This window comes from Lytechinus variegatus, chromosome 8 (assembly GCF_018143015.1).
Source record: "Lytechinus variegatus isolate NC3 chromosome 8, Lvar_3.0, whole genome shotgun sequence".
NCBI lineage: Eukaryota > Metazoa > Echinodermata > Echinoidea > Temnopleuroida > Toxopneustidae > Lytechinus > Lytechinus variegatus.
The window spans coordinates 34,095,567-34,119,670 of record NC_054747.1 but is presented as its reverse complement, the minus strand read 5'-3'; the positions used below and the strand labels follow the sequence as shown (position 1 = coordinate 34,119,670).

General features: G+C 33.4%; 1 protein-coding gene across 11 annotated transcripts in view; it reads right to left on the bottom strand.

Annotated features, from left to right (window-relative positions):
- LOC121420408 (rho guanine nucleotide exchange factor 12-like) overlaps positions 1-24,104 on the bottom strand; it is a 101,506-nt gene that overhangs the window by 19,378 nt on the left and 58,024 nt on the right. For 6 of the 11 annotated variants that reach the window (XM_041615026.1, XM_041615027.1, XM_041615028.1 and 3 more), the window contains 6 exons: positions 21,475-21,501; positions 18,876-19,078; positions 15,105-15,188; positions 12,338-12,390; positions 5,992-6,024; positions 1,035-1,040 (listed from right to left, as the gene is read on the bottom strand). In XM_041615026.1, coding sequence (XP_041470960.1) covers positions 1,035-1,040; positions 5,992-6,024; positions 12,338-12,390; positions 15,105-15,188; positions 18,876-19,078; positions 21,475-21,501 — 406 coding nt within the window. The remainder of the gene's footprint in view (positions 1-1,034; positions 1,041-5,991; positions 6,025-12,337; positions 12,391-15,104; positions 15,189-18,875; positions 19,079-21,474; positions 21,502-24,104) is intronic. The other 5 variants (XM_041615029.1, XM_041615034.1, XM_041615035.1 and 2 more) reach the window with 5 other exon arrangements.

Below are 24,104 nucleotides of genomic sequence, written 5' to 3'. Positions count from 1 at the left end.
ATACCCATCTCTTTATATTAATTCCTGGTGGGTGACAGTTTCATAAAGCTGTTCAGAAGTTACAAGCCACTTTACGAAAAATATTACAAATGAATGGTGACCCTTTCTTTGGAATTAAATCAACACCAATGGAAATCTGGTGTGTATCATTTACCACAATAAATGGTCACCAGTCATTTTCAAAGTCACTCGTAAGTCGTAACTTATGGACTGTCTTATGAAAAATTAAACTGATCTGAGGACGTCTTCACTTCCGAGTTAATTGTTGCTAATTCACCACAGCATTCTACTTTTCAAAAAAAGTTTATGACTATAGAAATGAAATCTCAAAAAGGCCAATGAAACAGCACCCTAATTGCATCTTCATTGCAAATTCAATTACAGATAAAAATAGAGGTACTCTTCAAAAGACGATATTTCCTGCAAAATGCACAATTGAAAATAAATTCGAAAGGGATTCGACTTTCGCTCTTTTACAACGATCACGGTATAGTTCAATTTCTGTAAGGTTTATACAATTTCACATATTACTGTCGAAAAATGAAAATGCTGTATATATCAAGATTACATTATATATGTTATTTAATTTTAACTAAAAATCTAATTTCTCCATGAGAGATTACTTTCAAAGAACATCTAAAAATTTCTTTTCATGCTTTTTACTGTGCAAGTAATCTGGGGAAATAAACTGAGCTGAGAAAGATAATGGGAAAGCAGCTAAGTCCTTTCTAATAACTAGGTGCTACAATTTTTTTCTAAAAAGTCGAAAGACAGAAATATATTTCAAATAAGCAAGAAGTTATGCAAAGCAGGTGTCTTATAAAACAAACTACATATATTTGGAGATATATAGAGAACTATTGCATTATGTTAGTATTCCCAATATATACAAAGTAAATATAAAAAGTTTTGAAAAAGCTCTCCATAGAGTGGTTATTTTTGCATTGAAAATTAGGAATAGAATTCTAATAGAGCCACCACTATGAAAGCAGTTTCTATTCTATATCAGTTAAGTGTAATGAAATTGTAGTTACCTTATTCTTTTTTTTTCAAACAAATAAAAACAAATAGAAAAATATAGAACAAATATTAAAACAAAAATTCAATGGAAATAAAATGTTAGGCTAAAGGAAATAATATCAAAATTATCAAACAAAGTAACAAAACTGAAACTAGAGAAATTGAAACATTTAATTTGAAACCTTGGTAAGTTGATTCTGTAAAAATTGTCAATCATGCATTATTATTTTCTTTTCATTCATGTATTCTATCACCTCCACAGTCATATTCAAACATGCTAAAACATCTTATTCCCTATTCTTCTCATGGAAGTATCACTGCTAGAAATCTTGTTTTAAAGACACCTTGAGTTCTCATATTTTGATATTTGTTTAAATATTCATCCTCTTACATAAAGGGCATTACACAAAACTTTAAGCTGATTTCAACTAAATTTCCATATCCATTGTATTTTGTATTACTTGTAAATTTGCAATATATTGTTTACAGTCTACTTCTTGAAACAGAAAATACTGACTTGAAGTAAAATAAAGAGAGACACTTCATATTTAGCATTGATTTTATCTTTAATGTTACATGTTGATTTCCTTTCTTTGCTTCTTTTGGGGGGACATATAGTTTGTCAATTTGCATCAAAAATATCTATTCCCATTTTTTCTTGCTATTCTTGTAACAAACCCAAGACCTTGTGAATTACTTGAAAAGGTCTTCTAACACTGCATAATTTAATCTCACCTGGGTAGAGTGTGATTACAAATATTGTGAGAATTTGGGTACCACAGGGATTAGTGATAGGACCTCTTTTTAAGGGCATTTGCATTGCTCAAAAACAAACAATAGCAGATACATTCATCATTTTTATTTCATTTTTTGGTTTGTCATGTTTCAATTGTAAGCTCCCTATATGGGGTATTTTTGTCTTTTTTCAGATCATGTTCTACTTGGTTTATTTTTTATTGTGTTTGAGGGTGTTTGTTTTGGCCCTTTATTTTGTTGACATCAATCAGGACCATCAATGTAAGCAGACGTGGGAGACAAGTTGTCACTAACGTCGTCTTTAAGAATGATATCAGTGAAAGAGTAAACAAGTGCTACCAGCACCTGTGGAGCGGGTGAAAGCTTTGAGATGGTAGCTGACATATCATTTACAACTGCTTAACCTAGGTTTAACACTGCTATCACTGTATATTGTAATCTATAATCTAATCTCATTTCCGCCGTAATTCTATTGCGGCATTTCATGAAAAGACATCCTCTACTAACTAGTATATATAACTGACCCTAGATGGCATTTTCAAATATTTTATGCTAAAGCACTGTATTTTGGGGGCAATACTATCAGATGATATGTACAATTAGGCAATCATTCAGGGAATCCTCTGAGAATACACAAATGGTTGGAGAAATTTCTAGGATGGGCATTTTTTTATTTGAACTACGCCTTAGCGATTAACCACTAACTTTTGTGTTGCGGGGCCCAGATTAATCCCTAAAGGTTAAAAGCAATATTATGCCCGAGAAAGTTTGTTTTACTGTCTATCCATATTACTGCATTACTTATCTAAATATCGGAAACTTCCATCTTTATTTTCCTTCTTATACAACAGTTCTTACTGCCTACCAGTAAATCTCAATTATGACTTGTCATGATCTTGGTGCAACAGCTATAAGAAGGACATCCTTGTAGTTGCTTTATGCAAAGGGCCTCCTGTCAAATGCTAGGAACAAGTTTCATTTATAGTTAATTCCACACATCAAAAAATATATTGAAATGTGTATATTTGAGTGTGGGTTGTGTATTTTGCTATATTGTAATGTGTATATTTGAGTGTGAGTTGTGTATCTGGTTTCTTTCACTGTATTTGTTTATTTTCTTGTAAGAGGGCGCTGCTAATATTGAAAAAGGTGATCACTACTTAATCTAGGGTCTTTCGCCATTATTTCATTGTACGGTGAAATATCTTTTTTACGTAATCTTGTATTTTATAATGCTTGAAACAAATGGAATTAAATGATTGCACTTTTGGACTATCTGCCTTTTGGAGGAGCAAGAACAAGCCAAATGCAATGAGAGAAATAGACATTTACATAGATCTTTTTTCAAGACAATGCTTCTCAATACAATACATCTTCTTCAGGTTATGCATTAATTCTTTTTTTATTTCAAGACTTATTTCTATTGAGATTTTCTTTCAGGACAATACTTGTCAATACATCTTCTTCAGATTCGGTATTTATTCATTCTTTTTCAAGACTTACTTTTTTTTAGGCCTGCCTCAAAAAAATCAAACGATATTCCAAATTCTATTACTCTACGAGTATTTCATTTACTTTCCTTAAAAGAGAGAGATATGCTGCTAGAGAACATGTTTACTTTTTGTTTAATTGCGGAATAGATCTCACCTATACAACACCCTACACCCTTTTTTTCCTATTTTTGGGGGGGATGGGGTCTATAGAATGAAGGATGCTACATATCAATATTTCCTTTTAAAATGACTGTTAAAAATCTACATGAATTTTAAGTCATACTACTAAGAAACCAATACCAAAGCCCAAAACAACTAATAACTAAAAGAAAAAAAATGATTCCTTGATAGGTTAAAAACTTCAGGACACTTGACCTTCTCCTATAAATCATATCAGTCACTGAACTCGTCAATGATGTCAACATCATCTACGTCATGAAGTAACCAATCCTATGACAAGTACGTAGTCTGTTAATACAGACCTTGTTGCCAAAAGCTTTAGAACAACATGTTGTTATTGCTGTTGTTATCTTGGGTTTTAAGGCGCGTACCATTCAGATATGAATATTTACGCCTCTACAGGTCAAAGAGAATGTAGTCTGCACAACAGACTGCATTTTTAAAATATCAAGTGCATTCTGATTATTATGTATGAACTTTTTTTCTTCAAAATAACTAGAAACGTTCTAATCTTCACAAATAAATATGTGAATAATTAGGTTCTACAGTTGGCATAGACATTTCAGTCAAAAGTGAATTCTCAAGAGAATAGACCCAGTATAATAAATAAATCGCTGAGTGAATTATGTAAATTATTCAGATAGACTTGCTTCATAGAAATTAAAATATACAAATAAGTGGCACCATTTTAACTTCATATGTACTTACAGGTATGCACCTCACAATCATCAAAATAGACAGGTTTGTTTCATAGCTTTGGATAAATTTGTGGTATCACTTTGACTCTACATGTAATTACTTGTACCTTTCTTAAAATGGCAAGAAAGAATAACCTTTGTATTTTATAATCACTGCATATAATATCAATAAAGTTGAATCTTCTTAGAATTAAAGTTTCAAAGGGTCTGTAAAATGAGACTAATTCATGGAGTGTCACCTGTGCGCTAGGTATTACGTCAAAGAAGTGCCAGAATTCGGTCACTTCTTGGGGTCACGTCCGATTGGGGATGCACCCCCGAGGGGGGCAAGAAGGGAAAGGGGCTTGTTGATGTTTGATTGAACTGGGGGTTATTGATGGTCAGTGGATTCTGTATGTCTGGAAATGATAGGGGGGTTCGTTCGTACAGAGAAGGGGGTGTGATTCTATGGCACTCTGAAAAAGTCTCGGCCACTTTTTGTTGTGTCTTTCAGGAAGAATATTCAATTCAGCATATTTTCCATCAAAATTGTGAAGTGCATATAGAGAACAGTCGAGTTATCATGCACTTCATATGTATATTCTTTTTTTTGGGGGGGGTTAATGTTTTTGTTTCAAATACCTTACTGAACTGTTTTCATGTACAGTGTAATCTTGCGAAGAAATAAAACATGCATTGCATTCGTTCAACACAAAGTTTATTACCTAGTTCTTAAAATCATGATTAGCAAACACACTTGGGAAAATGTGACATACTGAAGATATCATTTCCATAAGGGCTTCATAGCAATTATGTGACCAAACTACAATCTTTCGCATTCTTTTGAACAAATCCTTGTGTTCAAAACAAGTTGCAATTCTGTTTACACTCTAGGAATTTCAGTGAATCTTTCGGCATCGGTTTTGGACAGAGGAATGACCCCCCCCCTCACAGATCAAATACGGTTCTGTTGATTGACATACTCAATATATAGCTTCCCCACACCCCAAAATTTATTTACAAAACCTAATCATTCAAATTCTGCCACCCTTTACCCCAGGGAATAATATATACAAAGTAACCACTGGGGTATCATTTGTGTACCGAGAATTTAAATGAATATTTGATGTGTAAACAAACAAAAGCTGACCAAATGCAAGGGAAGTTCACCCTGACAAAAACTTTATTGTACAAATAGCAGAAAAAATAATAAAAAATATTGCTGAGGGTTTGAGAAAAATTCATCAAGTAATTAAAAAGTTATTAGAATTTCAATTATTTGATTTGTGACGTCATATGCGAGCAGCATTTCTACATAGCGAATGGTAAAAAATCAATGAAATGTCATTTTCTAAGAAAATTGAAAATGGTTTTCACTGTACCTTTTGTATATCAATAGACAAATCATTTCACATCCAATCATGAATAGAAAACAAAATTAAGTCATCAGAAACCATGCAAAATTTGAAATTCATGCATTTTATATTACATAACACATGGGGCAGCTGCTCGTTTATGACGTCACAAATCCAAAACTTTGAGCTCTAATAACTTTCTTACTCTTTTACGGATTTTCCTCAAACCTTCACCAATATTTTTTACTATTTTTTCTGCTATTTTTGCAACAAAGTTTTCTTCAGGGTGAACTTCCCCCTTAAGACTGACACAAGGAATGATCAAAAGGTAAAATCTAAAAAAATATTGTTTTGTCATTGTGAAACCATGGAAACATCTTAGTCTATTCTATCACTGATATGCAACCCATAGCTGAAATAGAAGTGATAATAATATTCATCATAATTCTAGTGGCACAATTTAGTGGCACAATTCCCTTGCTATCTCACAACACTATGGTGCAGACTTACTCAATTGATTTTGTATGGCTGCCTGGCTCAATGCTGTGCACAAGAAATAAGAATGACGCAAGATGATAGAATGCACGACAGTTCCCCAATCACAAGCAAAGAGAGGAGACGTCGAAGGAGAGGGTGGATGGAGAGAACGAGGGATTGGTGCAGTTGATTGACAGATGAGAAACAAAAAGAAAACACCAAAACAAAATAGAAGGTGGGGCAAATGAAAGAAAAGAGAAAACAGGCAAAAATCATATAAAATGAAGAACATTGGGTTATTTGTTTTTCAAAATAAATCAATAAACATGAAACGATGCAGGCAATGACTAAAAATAACTACAAATAAAACATTGGGCATTCATGAAAAAGGGATGTGGAAATTGCAAAAAATGAAATGACTATTCTTAGAATATTCTCATAATGATAAAGAAATTGGAGGAAAATTATTACTATCGTGGAATCTATTGAAGATATATATTTTCTTCTTCATATTCTTTTTTATCTTGAGGTATTCCTAAACCAATTGGAGATGAAAGATGTAGTAACTGCTGTTATTTTAATAAAACTGAGTAAAAATTAGTAAAACATGCCTTAGGGCTTTACACAATACAGTTAAAATAACAATAAAAGAATGCTCTGAATCACAACTACTGAAAAAAAATCACGAAAACTATTTTTAAAATGCAAATTGAAATCACAACAAAATAACAGCCAAATTGTTAGAATATATATAACATGCAGAAAGCATTAATGTTAAAAGATGATGAAAAGTAGTGTGAGAAAGTATAGGAAGGAATGACATGATAGAAATCATAGAATTCATCTCAGATCAAAGGGACAGGGTAAACTGGGGAGAAGGTTGGAAGACCAGAAACTCTATGGCCCGTATTCGAACTCGGATTTGAATTAAACCCTGGTTTAAAGTTGTGGTTAAACTATGGATAGCCAATGGGGCACAAATCACTATTAGTACACATCCAATTTATTTACTCATATGACACCCGAATTGTCTGAGAATGATAACTGTAGTATTATGAAAGCAAAAGGAAACAAATAAGTAAACATTAGAAATATACAATATAAACATAATTTTTGAATTTTTGGCTCCCCATAATGTTAGCCCAGAGTTAGACCGAGGTCTAAGTTAAACCTGACTTAATAATACTGGCCAATCACTTCTGTAATTTCATTTTAATATCTTGTCATTTCTCAAGTCTGACAAGTGATATGCAGCTAAGGACTCTCTCCGTCACTTGTCGGACAGACTTGAATTTGTTGCATCGTAAAATATACTTTGATCTCGTCCTACCCCATCAGAAAAAAATCTCCCTTTTTCCTTTTCTTTTTATATTTAAGTATACTACAGGTAGAATGTATTACGAACAGAATTTAAACCTTACTACAAGTACTACCCCCTACGTTTCCATAGATTCACAACTGCTCGAATGATGTCAATATAATGCAAGGATAATAATAATAATTGGCATTTATATAGCGCTTTCTCAATCTACGACTGTTCAAAGCGCTTCACAATTATTATTACCCGGTCACTGGATTCATAGCATTCCAAGCAGCCTGTTAGGCGCAAACTTGCTAAACCAACCACAATGACGGTTGTTTCCTACCGGTACCCAATTAGCACCTGGGTGCGAGTGGCAAAGTGTGGATGGACGCCTTGCCAAAGGGCGCTAGGCCATGGTGGGATTCGAACACACGACCCTCTGAGTACAAGGCGAGGGTCAGAACCACTACACCACGGCGCTTCCACAAGGATATTTAAGTCATTCTAAAAAAAAAACCAAGATGAAAATATGAAAGTGCCATATCAAAATTCTTCATATTTTTTTATTAATTAAATTGATCAAACCTTGGTCTAATATTATTTGACAAAAATTGAGAGATAGAAGGAAACTTCCAGTTGAGAAGAGATTTAGTCAATGTACACTGATATATGCCACAATATAATCACACACAAATACAACAAACCAGCACAATACAGCATTATGTACACCAAAACATATATTTCTGTTTTAAAGACAAAAGGGTAGTAACTCTATGATGCATGCGTGTATAAAACATTTGAGTTAAACATCCTTTTGCCTCCAAACAGATTATTAATATCCGTTGTTACCTTTTTGAAAGCCTTCCATTACCAGAGAAAGTGTAAGTAAAACAAGACAAGGTTTAATTTTCAATTCCTGTGCAACCGAAATATGGTTGAATGCATATTAAACCAGGGTGCAGTCATTAGTATTATAAAAACACACAAAACATTCCCACAGCATCCTTTATGTAGTTTGCGAACAGAATTTCCTGGTTCGTTGAAACATGTAATAAGGTCTGAATGTGAATGCTACCAAATAGGAATGGAAATTGTGTTGTATTGTCACAGCAAGTTTGGATGTTGGGTAGGTTTACTGCCTAGACCCACTTATTGGCCCATATTCTGAAGTCAGGTTTAATTTAAAGTCAGGTTTAGAGTTGTGGTTTAAGTATGGAAAGCCAATTGTGACATAAATCACTAACAGTAGAGATATAATATTTCAGCTCATTTGACTCTCAAATCATTCTCAATTTTCTAGAAATTATGAATAGATAATTGTCTTCACAATCAAAGAACCAGGAAAGAGCAGAGTCAATACTAAAAACATACAATGCAATACAAATTTTGACACTTTTGGCTCTCCATAACTTAGCACAGAATTAGACCATGGTCAAAGTTAAACCTGACTTCAGAATACAGGCCAATGACTCTAATAGAATGTGAATAAGAGTTATGCTTGAAGATCATTAGTAACTTTTGATAAAGAGGGGGAATACTGGGAATTTATAGTTTGGGGTTCAAAAGGACATGAAAAAATGAGTGAAACCTGAAGAAACCCCCATTTTTAGAAAGCACATAGAAAGAATAGACAATTTCCATCAGAATCATTGAAGAAAATGCCAAGGTTATCAAATTTAAAAGGCGTACTTGACTTTAATATGGTAATATCTTTGACGATTTTGCTTCTTTGCTTTTTATTTTTTAAATTTGCAATCATAGACATTGTTATAAAAAAATGTGGCATATCTCTTAAACAAAAGAAACCTTGCACAAAAAAATAATTCATTTGATAACATGTATAAATTTAATAAGAGAAAAGCACTATTTTGAGAGATTATAGAGAAAGCAGTAAAATGGGATTGTAAAACATTTAGAGATCTCCAGAAAACATGCCATTTTGAAACAATGTTGCAAATTTAAGGATGAAATTGAAAGGAAAGGGCTCATGTTTTGTCAAGTGAAAAGCATATAAAATCTGCACTAAACCAATCATAAGCCAAAATTAGCAAGAAAATTGAGGTCACATGTATGGGTGTGCTTGAAATATTATTTTGTTGTTACTGTTTTGCCAAGGTCAGAGATTTTATATTATTGTTCAATTTTGTTCCTTTGAATAGAAATATTCTCCAAAAAAATATTATTTGTTTATATTTCTAAGTTAAATGAATATAAAACGTAAAGAAATACATATTGCAATGCATGAATAATGAATTATCAATACACAAGTAATCAATCAATAAATTTACAAAGGGTGCTTGGCACAAATAACATGGGCAATTGCCTTCAAGTAGCAATATAAGACAATGTTCAAAAACCAAATGGTAACTTTCGCCTTTAAGAATTGTCCTTTAAGTACCATTATAATGACTTGTTTGTTTGTGTTTGAAGCACCTTCATTTGAAAGACATTTGCTGGTACTTCAAACAGGCCTAATAATCTGTTAAATTGTAACACGTTATATTTTTATTCAATAAAATTTACATTGAGGGTCGGCATTCCAACTGGTACTAATTCACATAGAGCATGTGGTAAAAGCTAGTGCTAACTTGCACCCCGTTTAAGAAAACTTGATGGTTCACTGTATATAATATTAACCAGTTTGCTTATCAATGAATGACCTGATATAATTCCATTGTAATTCTAACTGAAGTGACATCTAATGACTATGATTAAAAATAGAAAAATAGGTCAAATGCCGCCATTTCGTTTTGTGCCAGTTTGAGGATCAAAATGTCGGAATCAAGTTTGGCAAACAGCACCCCTGAATTGCATCAAAACAATCAATAAATCAGCATTAACACAAAATGCCTAAAGCACCTTTTCTGAGCACATTTCTTTAAATCTGGACCCGACTAGTATATAATAACCAGTTTGCTTATCAAAAAAGGACCTGATATAATTCAATTCTAATTCTAACTGAAGTGATTTTAATGTCTAACAAAGTTACTACCTTGAAATATGGTTTCAAATAAATGAGCTAGTCATGATGTATCAAGACATATTATTTCAATGAAATTTTAACGAGCAATTCATCATTGTGTTTTATGTAAATTATAGCAATATTGAGAATAACCGATTTTTTATTTTGAACGTGCTTTTTCCAACTCTATCTTCCCCTTTCCTCTTTATTATATCAAGATATATTATTTCAATGAAATTTTAACAAGCAATTCATCATTGTGTTTTATGTAAATAGGAATACGGAGAATAACTGATTTTTTATTTTGAACGTGCTTTTTCCAACTCTATCTTCCCCTTTCCTCTTTATTATATCAAGATATATTATTTCAATGAAATTTTAACAAGCAATTCATCATTGTGTTTTATGTAAATAGGTTATACTGAGAATAACTGATTTTTGTTTTTTAACATGCTTTTTCCAACTCCATCTTCCCCTTTCCTTTTTATTATTCATAGCACTTTTTGCAATATTTGAATCATTTGTGTGTGTGTGTGTGTGTGTGTGTGTGGAAAAGGAGTCCTTTATAGACCTGCATATGGGAATTTGTAGGATACAACAGGGGGATTTTTTGTAACAATTCACGAAGCTGTAATTACCAAAGATCATCTGAAATATCTTAATTCAGATCACTGATATCCGCTTGCGCAATCTACAGTGTATGTATTGTCAAATTAAGTAGTACACAATTATGGAGTGTGCTCATCTAAGAGATGAATTCATTAGCAATCATATGTACAAAATCAAGGTTCAAGAGCTACTGTGCATGGATTCTAAACTAATTTTATCACTATTTGGTTAAGTTAATATTAAAATAATATCAATGATTCTAGGTTTCAATGTTCACTCATGTAAATCAATGTTCAACCAGGGCCAAATGTATAAATAATTGATAAATTACATGAAATCTGAAAAGTTTCATCAAATAAATATCTTGCCAGATAAACTCCCAGCCAGGGAATTGCATGCAGATTTACAGAATCTATCTCATAGAAAAATTGTTGATTTTTGCTGTCAGGGATCCACCTTTCATTAAAACCACCCAATTAAGGGGCTTAGAACACAGAATACAAATGCTATCATTTCATACTTCCAAGATATCTGTGCTGTCATATTGCACAGACTTCTTTCACCCTCCATTTCCAACATTTAACTTACATTCTTTTTGTCATTCATCTAGTTTGCTTTTAACTTAAAAACTGTTTAATCAGTGTTAAAATTGTTAAATATTTGTTCTATTATGGCTTCATTAACCTTTAATTAAGCATCTTGTTTTATGGTGAAAAAGGAAGATATGTCGATATTACTATTGGTGAATGTAATGTTAGTTATGAGAACTCAATGTCTGACATATAAGGCTGAATAAGACCCTTGATTTATAATATATAGTGCATGAAAAATAGATACACAGTAGCTTGAAATCATTTCAGTGTATTTTATTTGTGATTGTTTTTGTTTCAGAGTTAATTATGTGGTTTCAACGATGATTATTAATGGTGCAAACAATCGTTAAATCCAAACTCACAATGTTAGTTATTGTGAAAAGAGGTTCACTCTCATTAAGGATAACAAACAATCTAACATAATAATCATAACGAAAATGATGAAGATTTAAATAATAATCTTAAGAGTACATGTACTATTATTACACTATAAAATGATAATAGTTACATCATGGTTACCATAATGATCATTATTAAAATATAATACCTAGAACCTCAATGTATGACTACACAGAAGTACAAATTATGACTTGAAGGGACTACATGAAATGATATTTCTTAAATATATTTCTTGAATGTATTCATTCACTTCAACACAGTGATATTCCCCAACACAGGGGAGCGTTTCATGAAACATATAGTGATTTTTAATTCCATTGACAAATGTGCTCTAAGCCAATCAGATACAAGGATTTCCAGTAGCTAACAGCATCTGTGAGTGAAAATTAATGACAAAACTGTTCATGAAATACTCCCCTGGTTAACAATCAATGATAGGATTTAATGAAAAATTAGAAAATTAATGAAAGAAATAAAACATTAATGAAGAAGAAAACCAATAGAATAACTCACCTTCTTGATCTCTTGTTCTCATTAATTCTCCTTCCTTCTTTCTTCTCTTCTCCCTAAAGTTGTTTGAAAAAATAATGAATGGGTCAGAGGTCATATAATCAGGCCTACATTTTTATCATGTTGCCAATTTAAGGATTTAAGAGATTATTTTCCTTTTAAATTTTTTTTAGTCAATCGAACAGAAATACCAATGTGATAAAAAATGGCCAAAGAAATTTTTTTTGCCCCCAGTCTGTTTTTTATAATTCATATGATTTTCTTAACTGTTCATTAAAAATATATACATATTTGGCCCAGCCCATAACATACGTAGATAATTTGTCCACATTTTTATTTCTATGAAGATATTAGCCTTTAAACCAAAATTGAAATCAAATGCCTTTGTAAAAAAATGCATTTAATACTCATCTTGTATATAATTTCAATATGCACCTATAAAAGAAGTATAATGGCATTTGGAATTTCACTATTGTTTCACTATTGTTTATAAAAATAATATAATATTAAATAATTCAAAGTAACATTTAGTCAGTCATAGAACTGCTAAATGTTCCTTGTATGACAACTATGATTAAATCAATTTAAAAAAATTGTATAAACATAAATACAGTTTTACATGTACATGTAGGTATTACAGATTTGTATTTGTTGAATTTGCAACTATCTAAAATGGGGGAAATAAGATATGGTTACAAAAAAAATATGCACTAATCTAAGAACATTTGCAAGCTTTTGGTATCTATTCTAGGCAAATGATATTTCAATGGGAACGTATGAATCATATACAACACAAATGACATAGGTATGATGGTAGTATATAGAAGCCAGTCTCAACAATTAGGAGGTATTGTATTCAAACAGGATAAGACAGGTACAATGCAGATGGTTGATTGCAATCATCTAATATAATATAGATTCAATACGATAAAGAACTTGGAGAAAATCGTCATGTAAATCGACCAAGGCATTAAGATCATTGACATTTAGGACCACCAGGGCTCCTTCATGACAATAAGGTTGATAATCATCAAGCAAAAAATAATCAGATCATCTATCTATATTACGAGCTATACATTGAGAATCAAGATCACAATAAGAAGCAGTATCAGCATTATCACAGCCTGACAGTCAGTCTCCTCCCCCTTGCCTTCGCTTTTTATCTTCTCTCTCTCTCATATTCATAATCCTCACCATCATTATCATCATCATTATCATCATCATAATCATCATCACAATCATCATCATCACAACCACTATCATCACCTCCATAATCAAAATTAGCCAGGACTAAGAAAGACTCGCTCTGCAACTCAAATGGCAAAGAGATCAAGACAAAAAACATTTCAGTCACGATCAAAACATCACTGCACTTTCACATCGTCAACAATATTAGAAGACATATATAAACTAAAGATCATGTACTTACGACCCATCACTGGAACATAGTCCACATACTTCACTACGCACCAAACACCATCGAACTTGCTAGCACACACCGATTGTGACACTCAGACTTGAATTATCCAAACTATGTTCTAACTGGGTCCCTTGGTTTTCAAGAGCTAATGATGACGTAGCAACCTTTAAGGTTGAATGGTGGGAGCAGAGGGGTGCAGGAAGGGGGGTACGGAAGCGGCTAGGATGGGGGTCAAGAAAGGTCAGACAGGGGAAGGCATAAACGAAGGCTGGGGATTGAAGGATGCATGTCAGGGTGAGGTTCAATGGCAAAGAAGTATTAAAGATAGAGGGGTAACAATGTACCCCCAAGGGGGGGAGGTGGTAGTAATAGTAGGGTGCAGAATGGGAGAAGGAATGGGTGCACAAGCAACTTAAATCAGGATTAAGGGAGGTCAGACAGGGGAAGATAAAGGCAACAGATTGAAGGATGTTTATTGGGGTTGAGGTTCACAGGTACATGTAAAATCTAAAGAGGTAAGAGCATCACCCCAATGGGGTAGGCTATTAACAGCAGAGTGTGGAATGGGGTAAGGAAGGGGTGCAGATACAGCTGAAATAGGGGTAAAAAAAATCTTTCACATCATCATGGTTGCTTAAGTTCTCCTCTTCTTCTTCGTAATCAGGACATCATCACCATCATCATCATCATCTACATCATCCCCACCATCTTTACTCTTGGTACCACCTTTCTAATCATTAGCTTACATAGTGACATCAACATATAATCATCTTCAAATTTTGAATCACTTCATTTCACCATTCCTGTCTACATTATCACCACGACATCCACCAAATTCATGATACCATAAATCATCAATATCACAGCACACTGGTCAATTGGTTAGCAGTATCCACAAACCAGTTCTCACAATATCAAATTGAATATATTATTATAACATCAGAGGAGATCCTCAAACTGGAATGGATCACTGCTCCACAAATTGGCAATAGTGGTTGACTTCTTACCCATTTTCATAACTTGAAAAACATTTGTTGATAACATGACAATGATGGATAATGACAAATCAAGTTTTAATGAAAAGTTACCAATTATCATTATTAAACAGTTACCATTTTTTTGTATTGCATTGCCAATTTAAGGATTGAGATTTTAACTTTCAATTAAAAAGTTTTTATTAAAGAACGGCAAAACATTGCACTAGACACAATTTAATTTTTCTTTGTGCATTTTTCTCTTTGGATCCATATGTCAATGTGACTGCGAGCATTAAGGACAACAGAAACTGTAAGAGTCTCCTGAAGAAGAAAAACGGTACTTCCAAACCCCAACGATCATTCTCCAACTAACCTTCAATTTTAGACTTGATGATCGTTTGATAAAATTCTTCTTCTTCTTGTGATGTTCGGATTCCAGACTGGTTGGTGAGGGTTTCTGTAAAAGGGATGGAATACACATGTCTCTCTGCCTCGGATGCACCCCTCACCCTCTGCCATGCACCCATTTATTATAGCTTATCACATCAAGCATACAGTACTATCCTATACCATCCTGACATTACCCCCAAAATTGGTAGCTTATCACACCAAAATTATAAGAGCTAATATCTATCCCCTCATCGGACATCCAAATGAATGCTGAACTGTAACACCTCTTTGCATTCATACATAAGTTCTTAAGTATTCCCTCAGTCACTTACTTATTCACTATTTCATTCATACATTAGTTCATAGGCGTACATTGATCATTGATTGTGAATTCACTCTTTGGATCATGACCTTTTTCTTCACACACTCATTCATTCATTCATTCATTCATTCATTCAAACTTTCATTCATTCATTTATTCAACCATTCATTCATTCATCATTCATTCATTCATTCGTTCAACCATTCATTAATATCACATTCCAAAGCCAGCCCATATATAAGTCCAATATTTTACTGTATCCCCATAGCTTAAATGGATGGTCCAGGCTGGAGATATTTAAATAAATAAGTGGAGTAAAATTCACAGAGCAAACTGCTGAAAGTTTCATCAAAATCGGATAACAAATAATGAAGTCATTGAATTTCAAAGTTTATCAATATTTTGTGAAAACAGTTCATTAGGTGGGCTGATGATGTCACATCCCCACTTTCCTTTTTCTTATATTAAATGAAATAAATATTTGATTTTTTCGTACATGTGTAAATGATGTGTCTCCTTAATGAAATAAGTTGCGGCAATAATAATCAATGCACGTAATCAGTTGTCAATCCAATTGTTTAAGTTCTTGGTAGAAATTTTTTGAATAAACCCAATTTCATATAATAAAATACAAAAGAACAAGTGGGGATATGACATCATCAGCCCACCTAATGAATATTCATAAAGACCTGCCTAGAACTGTTTCACCAGAAAAATGCAAATCTTTAAAATTCAATAACTTCTTCATTTGTCATCCGATTTTGATCAAATTTTCAGAATTTTGCTTTGTGAATTTTACTCTATTTATTTAGATATATTTTCAGCCCGGAGCATCCTTTTAAGACATTCCTCATTTCCTACCATGGCAGATAATTTTCCCACCTATGCTCTATATAGGAACTTAAATATGATTGAAGTTTCTCCATGTATAATCAATGAAAAAAAAGTAACATGCCAATTAACCAAATAATACCAGCTATTAATGGCAGAATATATAATTTGTGTTGGATGAAAATAAATAACAATTGTTATTGAAAACAAGCGACATAAGTTTGGATTTTTTTTGTAATGAAAATGCAAAAGATATTGTATCTGTGATTAAAAGTATTGAAGTTGATAAAAAAGGAAATTTAAGAGAAAAACTAAACTCCTTGTCATCTCCCCTTCATTATTATCAGCAATATCACCATCATCATCAATATTACCATCATCGTCAGCACATCATCATCATAATCATCATCACCATCATCATTGTAAACATCATCAGAAAAGACAGCCACAAAAAAGATACATTTTTCACAAAACATTTCCCAATACTGTAGAACACAATCTTCACAATACTAATATTACAACTAGAAGGAAACAAGAACATTTTCACAATGCAAACATATCAAAATTAAACAACATTCCATTCATGAATTTGGAAGAAAATAAAAGGGCAAATAAAACGATCCAAATAATAGAAAGCTGTAAAAGAAACTATTCAAAATGATGAGATGGTAAGAAAAATACAAATCGATTGAGAACACCGATACCATGGTAAAGAAAATCAAAATAATTCCAGAAAATATGGACCAAGATAAGTTGAATACCCATGCAGAGTTGCAGAGTAAAATCAGGTACTTGATAAAAAGTAACATGATTTCACAAAATCCATAGTGACTAAAAAACTATACATCAACAAGACAGACTCCCAATGGACAAAATAGACAAAATAATCAACCATTTTCTTTTTCTTATAACAGATTTGCAAAGCAACGCTACTGTGAAGAGCAGAGAGATCCTATGATAGTGAGTGACACAAGACCTATTCAACACAAAACATATCACAAGAACTAATCACTGATATTACTCTTGAAAAGTGAATGAACCACTATCTAACATCCAATATTTCACAACGAAAAGAAACAAGAGAAATGGTGCTTCCATAATCAGCAAAATGAGATAAACATTACAAGTCAAACTATAGATGAATTCACTTTGACAAAATAGACAGGACATGGACAATATGACACGGTAAACCAAAAGCTGGTGAATTCAAGTAGATATTTATGTCGATGAGTGGGAAATGACAGAGTGAACATCCAAATACTCAAATAAACATTTAAAAAAAACAGAATGTGTAGATTTCATTTTTTCGACATGACAACTGAATTCCAGTGAAAACTGATAGTACAAGTAGTGCATAACCAAGTGGCAAATATTACAAACAAGTAAATACAGATACAAATGAATGAGCAAGAGCCTCTCAAAATAAGCCTGAGAAACAAAATTTATATTTGAATTAAACTGAAAAATTGAATTGATTTAGAGTGCACAGAAATGACGACAAGCATCATCATAAAAGACAAAAATAATACGAGTTGATGTACAAATGATACTCGCGATGTCAATCAATATCCAAATAGGTTATGATACACAAATATCAAGGAATTATGAACAGTTATTTGGGGGTTAGAGGTGTAGGTTTGTTTGGAGTTTGTTATAACACAGTAGCTGCAATCAAGTGCCACGAGGTACTACTTCATGGAATGACATCTATGTAATACAATACCAATTGAGGTTAAAAGATTTAGGTATGACACCTATTAAAATGCTCCCCTGGGAGTAGAGAATGTGCAGATATGGTGTGCAGTAGCACCAACCTAAATTTTCAGTTTTAGGTTTGATATCAAGAATGGAACTAACAATGGTTGCAGGATGACATGGAACAAGGAAGAATGCATCTAGCCAACATGGCCAACCTTAGATGTGGTACTGGTCAATCTCTCCTCAAAATCAGATAACAATGGCCAACAACCATCAGGAATAAAGACCCAAGACTGGCTGATTTTGTTTGCAATGATCAGACAGACAACTTACTATCAAAGAATAAAATGATAACATAAAACAAGAATGGAATGTATTCAGTAGTGAGACGAACCTCAGACTTGAGACTGACCAATTTCTATCACTTGAAACGGACAAAATAACAGAAAGCAAATGATACATAGAACAAGAATGGCATGGATTCAGCAATGAAAAAACCTTAGAGACTGGCCAAACTTGATCACTTAAAAAGGACAAAGGAACAAAAATCAAATACTAACATAAAACAAATGGCATGCATTCGAAAGTCAGGCGAACCTCAGACTCGACACTGGCCGACCTCGATGAAGCAGACAGACGAACAGAGAGCAGATAACATAGAACTAGATTGGCATATACTATTCAGTAGCAGGACGAACCTTCGACTTGAGACTGGCCAATCTTGATCACATAAAAAGGGACAAACTAACAGAAAGCAAATAACGTAAAACAAGAATAGCAGGCATTCAGCAACAGGACGAACCTCAGACCTGAAACTGGCCGATCTCGATGAAAAGGACAAACGAACAGAAAGCAAATGATAACATAGAACGAGAATGGCATGCATTCTGCAGCGGGACGAACCTTAGACTTGAGACTGGCCGATCGTTTGATGATGTTCCTCTTCTGTTTGGGCTGTTTGCTTACCTCCCTATGGTCGTCACCCTGGGTCTGGTTGTCCAGAGAGGCCAGTGATGATATCCCGCTGTCAGCTGAGACCGACAGGTTGTCCTGCTTCTCAAACTGGTCCACCATGTTGGAGACATCAATGTTCTTCGCAACTTGAGCTGCAAGAGAGAAAAGAGCGGAAGGTCATTAAGGTAACATGCTATCAAGGTGCGTTGCATCTTAAATGCATGATGGTCTGAATTCCCTCTCAGATATTCAGCGGAGATGCATGTAGATTTCTTGATACCTATCTTTGTGTGTAATCTGGGGAGAGTTTCATCAACCTTTTTCATCAGACAAATCGTCGGATCTGACAACTTGTCAGATTATTGATAGGCTAAGAAACTTGATTCTAATTGGCTAAGAAGCACTGTTACTCTAGTTACTGTCAGGTAAAAACAGGGCTTGTCGGATAAAACATCCAACAAGTCCTTTCATAAAACCCTCCGCAGCTGATGTTTACCCTAATCAAGTAGTCCTAGTACAAGCTTATGTGAATAACAGCATTCAACAGGTTAATTCAGTGTACCCTGAGAAAGGACCGATAGTAAATGCACACTTTTTTGCAGAGATTCCAAAATTCATGCATGTTCCCGAGATTTAGACAATACTTTATCAAATTATTTCGAACAAAATGTAGGTAGATTTTATCAGTCAAGGTCTCAACCACAGCAATGAGCATGAATCTCAAACCCTCTACCCAAAAATGTAGATTATTCATTTTAAGTGGCCATGCAATTAATAGCGCCTAAAACACAAAATAAAAAAAATCAATATTACAACCAAACTTGTAAATTCTGATTGATAGAAATATTATGGAAATAAACAGGTACATGTACAGGTACTAGATTGGCTCACCATCATAACATTTTGAGGGATATCATGACAAGCTCTGTTTTCTTCAGTGAACTCCTACTACATACATGTGGTGCTATGCCAGGCAAGTCTTGGGAAAGCTTTTAGGTTGCCATGTACATCAGTCATTCCAAACTACACTTCGAATTCATTTCGAAGATTAATATATTAACATATAAGAGTACATTTATATGACTTCCTACTCCCTTTTCTTTAATATATACATGTTAAAATCATAATTTTCATTCATTCATGCAAATAAAGCAAAGGTGAACCAGCTTTAAATCTAAACTATGGAATTCAATGTCATCCTAAAAATAGATATTGAATTTCTAGATGCCATAAGCCACTATACCAGTAATACAATACCTGTATGGCCTGTTTCATTAATCACAACTATTGTATTTTTTTGCATTTTTTCAATTACCAAAATGGTCTCGAAGTGATTGGCTGCTAAGCCCTGTCACCATGGCAGTCACCATAATTGTTGTAATTCTTTTATGAAATGGGCCCCCAGAAAGCCATAACTTCTTTTTCATTTTTTTTGCACCACTTAGTAGTCTATATTGAGTGATCAAAGATGGACTTGGAACTGACATGCATTTGAAGAATGAATTGTAATATTTAAATCCTTTTTAATGAAAATTCCTTTGAATTCATATTCTTAAAATGCCTGGAATATGGTTTCAGAAATTCAATAAAAGCCCAGCACCTTACCCTATTGAAATATGAATGTAAAACTAAGTAAGGGCATCAAATCATGCAATAATCATAATCAATGAATGATGAAGAATAAACTTTGAATAATAAACAATATAAAAGTACAGTCTGAGGGTGTTTCACAAAACTTACAATCAATTTTAAGTCAATTTTAGATTCAAGTATCAATCATAAGTCTTTGAATCTTTGCTAATCTGCTTACATATCAGACAGAACATAAAATTATCGTTAGCAGATTTGCTTCTGCAGACAGAAAGCAAAAGCATTAGAAATTGATTTGATCTAGTTACAAATGATTGATCAATTGCAAACTTGCAATGGATATTTAAAATTGATTGCAGCTTATTGAAACATCCCCTACGGCTGCATTCAACGTTCGTACGGATCTAAAGCTCACAGTAAATGCTTGTTTATTATACTACAATCTTAATGTTGTACCATGCTATTCTGCAAAATACTATAAAACATGGACATATTCATCAATACACATCATGCTAAAACCATGTGTTGGCATCTCCATGCCAAAACTAAAAAAAAATGATTAACTTATCTTGGAATAACAATTACAATAACTTAGATACTGAGATAACAATCATGGCTTTTTGTGCATGCTAATATCTCAATATGTATTGATACAATTATCAATTGCTACAAATGCTGTGTATACTATATAATGTACTAGTAGCTTACTTATTTGGTTATTACACAGATGAACATGGACAGGCAAAATGTTATAAATTTGTCTTTGCAATTAAAAACTAAAAATGAGAATGGGATTAAACTAAAATGGGAAACTGCAATGCGAATTAAAAATAATAAAATTGGCTAGGCAAAACCATGCATTATCTCCTACAATTCAAAATAAACAAAAACAAAATCATGCTGCACTCGTAAAATTATATGAAGAAAAAAAAAGGTTGGAAAAACTGGCTATTCCTACCATTGTGCATCTCTTGTTTCATTTGCGCTGTATGGATAATGGCATGGCGGAGTAATCGAGGAGAGAAACGATACATAATTGATTAGTAAAGATCAACAGTGTATTTAAATGAATCCTCTATGCACATCAACTGTTAGGTTTTCACTGCAGGTTTCTTGAAGACATCATTAACAAGGTTTATTTCCAGGTTAACTTCCAAGAAAAGGCATAGAAAATCCTTTGGGCTTCTTGAGTTTCTTCTTTGTGTTGTTGAACTATGGTTTAATGCATCTGCACATTGATATTCCAGAGTAAAGCTAAAGTTGATGTCATATTAACACGGAGACATGTATGCGTACATATGTCAAGTAGAAAACAGGGCTCGAGTAGTTTATTGAGCATGCACTTTGGCCGTAAACTCAGTTTTAAATGTCAGAAAATAATCAGTTGGAACATCACGTTTATCATATTAATCTACTTGAGAGTCTGTCAACGCTTTAACGGGCAGGTGCTGCATCATGACTGGGTCCGGATCAAGATTCCTATGTGAACACTTCCTTTCCTGCAAGTGAATATTGCACTGATCCATGCAGGGGAAAATGACCTCGTTCACACTGTATCAATAATCCGTACAAAGCAACGATCCTCAGCTGTTAAATAGGATTTTAAACAATATTTCCTTCACGAACAAGTTTAAGGAACAAGTTTTAAGCTATGTTGGTCCAAACCTACATGTACTGAGAAAGGTCTATCGATGTGGACTTCTAATGCACACTGAGAATTCAATACATGACAGATGAACCGTGCTACGCTTGTTTATGGTATTCCTTACTCTCTCATCGACCCCTACGCTAACTACTGAGAGATATAATATAACACTAGGATGTAGATAATAGTTGATGGTAGTATCACTGCCGTCAATCCTATAGGCTTTGCTTCTTAGCAGAACGCTATCTTGTTACAACACTTTTTTTATTAATAACAATGTTCCATGAAGACTACAGGGCGACTCAAAAAATATATACATACTTTCAAGTTTCAATAGACCAAAATAAAGAGAGTTGCCATTCTTAACTCTATGGCACTATTACAATGTCAAGAAGGTAAGTTTTGATAAGTCAAGGAAGTAAAATAAATCCCATACAGAAAGAAATAAAATAAAGTGGCACAGATCATTAAACTATATTATATAATACTACAGTGTCAGCAGTAAAACAAATCAAATAGAGAGTTGATAATTCTTTATTGTCTGTGTTCAGTTCAGTTTATTTTTATTTATTTATTTAAAAATCAAGAAAAATCATACATGAATAACAATCATTATAAATAGACTTTAAATGATTAGGGTGCCCCTATAAGCAGAAGCTTGACGAATGGAGCACCCATTATAATAAAAGTACTTGAAAGTAACAATATTAACACATTAGACCTACAGGGAAAGGAGGAGTAGGGTCAGAAAAAGAGTGTGAAAAATTAATTGTGATTATTTGGTCAATAACATTATCAGTCAGTGGACTTAAAACAAAACCAATTGTTCTTTTTTGTTTATTGTATTTATGCAGCTAGTACTCTAATTTACTAGAAAAATTTCATGACTCCAAACAAAGGTGGAAAAAGCAGATGTCATTTCTACAATTTCTTGTCAAACTTCTTTATTTTTCAAATTGAACCGTTATCCTATTCCATCCCTCTCATTAAGTAGAATATCTACATGTAGCTGGTTACAAGAAATGCATGATTTATTGACTTCCTTGTTTCTAGGAATACATGCGGGTTAGAGTGATCAAAGAAAAAAAATTGGTAAAACAGTTGCTAAATACTGTCCTGTCACTACACGCGATGTAGTTTCATGATGGTACGACCCAATTACTTCTAAATACAAATCACATGTCAATTATAAATAGAAACTGAAAGAACTACATGTAGTAATACAAGCAACTTCCCATACAAATGCCTTTTCAAAACGCATGATATACTATTGTCAAGTATTTGAGGAAGAAGTGCTTTAAAATTATCACTACTTATCATTTGTATTTTGAGATCCACTACTGTACTGCATGTATTCATTTCATAATGAAGAAATCATGCAATATAAGAAGTATTCACTTAAGTATTTACTAGATATTTTACAACATAGACGGGTGTTTCACATTCTATGCAATACTTCAATTTGCAAGTTCTTAATATTTCCACTTCTTATTAATATTTCCTTCTCCCCCTCTTCTTTACTCTTTTTTTTTTCTTCTTCCTGTTCTTACTTTCTACTTTTCATGCAGAGAACCTCCTTACTTTTTTTTCTCCTTCCTTTTCCGTACTCCCATTTCTCCTGTCCCCTTACCTTCCCTTACCCTTCTTTTACCCTTCCCTTACCCTTCCCTTACCCTCCCCTTCCCCTTCCCTTCCCCTCCCCTCCTCTTCCCCCTTCTCCTTCACCCTTTCCTTCTCCCTTCCCCCTCTCCCTCCCATCCCCCTCCACTTCTCACATGTATTCAGGCATGAATATCTAGGCTGTACAATATCCACCCAGCATATCTATCACAAGCTGTTAATCAACATTCAATATCTATCCGGTTTGACTGTCATGTCTGATGTTTTTTATGACATTTCAAGGTTATTTCCATGAAATACAGTGAAAATGATATCAGCCATCG